The following is a 2533-nucleotide window of genomic DNA, read 5'->3' as shown; positions in this document are numbered from 1 at the left end:
ATTATTACATAAATATCACTATTTTTTATATTAATACATTCGTAAAGACAAAGAAATTTTTTACTTATACTTTTTATCAACTATTTATATAATATTAATATTTTTTAAATATAATGTCATGAAATCATAGTTTTGGAACTGAGGATTAATAAATTTAAATATCAATCAAAACTCATCGTATCTCAAAGCACGTGTAGACCACGAACGCTCTGGACCGAGGTTAACGCAAAAGACACCGAGGATGAAATTACAATAACGCCCTCCTGCGTGACACTATGTTCTCTAATCTTTTAAGGGTATTTTAGACAATTCAGAAAAATGCTGGATCAGAAAACAGGTGGAGCCAAAATATTATCCAGTGGCATTATCGATATTAATTACAAAACGAAGGGCATCAAATAAATCTGAACTCCTATAAAATACAGAATCCGTAGTGCACAATCCCTTCGCCCCCACATTTGCCCCTCTCTATAAAAACCTCCTTTTCTCTCCTCCCTAAACTTTTCCGCCTCCTCCATCGCCGCCGCTGTCCACGGCGGAGCCACCACTCCCGCCGCCGTCTCTCCGCCTAGATCCGCCGTCTGCGTCTCCGATTTCGAGTTTTTTAAATTAATTTCGTTTTTCTCTTTCAAATCCGTCTATTGAAAATTTTCAGTAATTTTAGTTTTTTTTTTCTCGAAATTTTTGTTGTTTTTTTATATTTAGATTTAATTTTTTTACTGTTTCCATATTTTTCTGCGTCAATAAAGACGCAATTTATCTGTTTTTTTTGGTCTTCCTTTCGTTAAATATTACTAAACCGGGTTTTTTTTTGGCCGTTTTGTTGCAATGAAAAATTAATTATCTTTTGTATAAGTATTTATTAATTTTCTTATTTTTTAAATTTTCGTGAACCGACTTTTTATGCCCATTAAGAATCTCGCTGACGTGGCACCTTACTCTTTCCCATTATTCCCGAATAAAACGGACGGTCACGATGAGCTATAACGCGCGTAGAATAGTAACGCCCGGGCCGTCACGGAAGCGGAAAGAAAGGGAGGTGTTTTATTCTGCCACGTCACCAAGATCGTTAGCGCCAGTAACGTCCGTTAGTGGGTCAGTTCAAGCTACGACTTCCCAGGCAGCCGTGCAGCCGCCGCTCTCATCCAATCGGCTCCTAGCCGGCTACATGGCTCACGAATTCCTGAACAAGGGCACGCTGTTCGGGCAGAAATTCGACCCGGCTCGAGCCGAGGCCGTGCCGGTCAGCTCGGCGGATCCGAAGAGAAGCAAGCAGAGTCAAAGCCAGGCCCAGATGTACACAGAAGCCGAACCCACTGGCAAGCCGAAGCCGAAGCCAAACCCGAACCCGAATCCGACGCCCAATGGATATGCTGAGGTGGCACATTTACTGAAGAGCGACGGAGCACATATACCGGGTGTAGTGAACCCCACCCAGCTAGGCAGGTGGCTCCAGCTGTGACTTCCTAGGACACGTGGAGAGCTGTGATTGGGTGGCATTTGAGATCTCGCGTCATACCGCGCCGTAGCGTATAAAATCTCCTCTCCTCTTCCTCCTCCTCCTCCTTCAGGTGATGTGTACGGGCAAATAGGAGTTCAAATTTTCTGCTGCTCTGAACATCCAAAACCCTCACATAATTTCGTGTTTTATTTTCTTCTTCTTCCTCTTTAAATTTACTCTTACATTAATCTCCAACATTTTCGGTTTTCGTATTAAAAAAAAAAAAATAAATTGTTGATCTGCTTTGGTATGTGAATATATAAATATTATTGCATGCATGTGATATTTTGATTAGGTTATATATGCCCATAAAAATTTCTATTTGGCTGTGTGAATTTAGGGATTATTTTGTCTACCCTTTTCTGATTGAACTTGGATCAGATGTATGCATATATATATATATATGTATATTTAGATAGTTGTAATGTAGAGATGTGAAAAGCTACATTGAGAATTTGGACAAGATAAGTTGAACCTCGTTATTTGGAGCATGTCGGAATATAATGCATCAAAATGATACTATGTTTTAGGGCTCCATTAATCTCATACTAACTTTCATATCTTATCGCTCTGATACTTCGGGTGTGTTCGGTTGTAAAATTTTAACAAAATTCTACTATTCATCCCATTTTTTTCCCAAAAAATATTAAATCAAACATTTATTTTTTATTTTTTATATTATACTAAAAATCAATTTTACATTAAAAACATCACATCAACACCTATTTATATCACATCATACAACTATTCAAATTCAAAATTTTTACTATTCAAATCCCAACTCAAAATCCAAACCCCCAAACAAACACACCCTTCCAAAATTTTCAATATTGATAAAAGTTTTGCTTACAATCAGGCAACGGTTACGATGCTGAATTCAGTACTCGTAATATATATATATACAAACAACACATAATTTATTACGATAAATATATATTGTGTATAATAAAGATATGTATTGTTTATTCGTTATTATAGCTTTGTTAGTTCATGAACTATTTGTATAATATTTGAGGCTTTTTATTTCTTGAA

General features: G+C 37.1%; 1 protein-coding gene across 1 annotated transcript; it reads left to right on the top strand.

Annotated features, from left to right (window-relative positions):
- Positions 1–457: 457 nt before the first annotated feature.
- LOC127249236 (uncharacterized) lies at positions 458–2040 on the top strand. The gene has a single exon (XM_051271951.1). The coding sequence runs from the start codon at positions 977–979 to the stop codon at positions 1460–1462; it is 486 nt and encodes a 161-aa protein (XP_051127908.1). The 5' UTR covers positions 458–976; the 3' UTR covers positions 1463–2040.
- Positions 2041–2533: the final 493 nt, after the last annotated feature.

The sequence above is a fragment of the Andrographis paniculata genome, unplaced genomic scaffold, assembly GCF_009805555.1.
Source record: "Andrographis paniculata isolate CXL003 unplaced genomic scaffold, ASM980555v1 Contig35END, whole genome shotgun sequence".
NCBI classification, from domain to species: domain Eukaryota; kingdom Viridiplantae; phylum Streptophyta; class Magnoliopsida; order Lamiales; family Acanthaceae; genus Andrographis; species Andrographis paniculata.
Note: the sequence above shows the minus strand (reverse complement) of the source record. Positions and strands in the feature narration are given on the sequence as shown.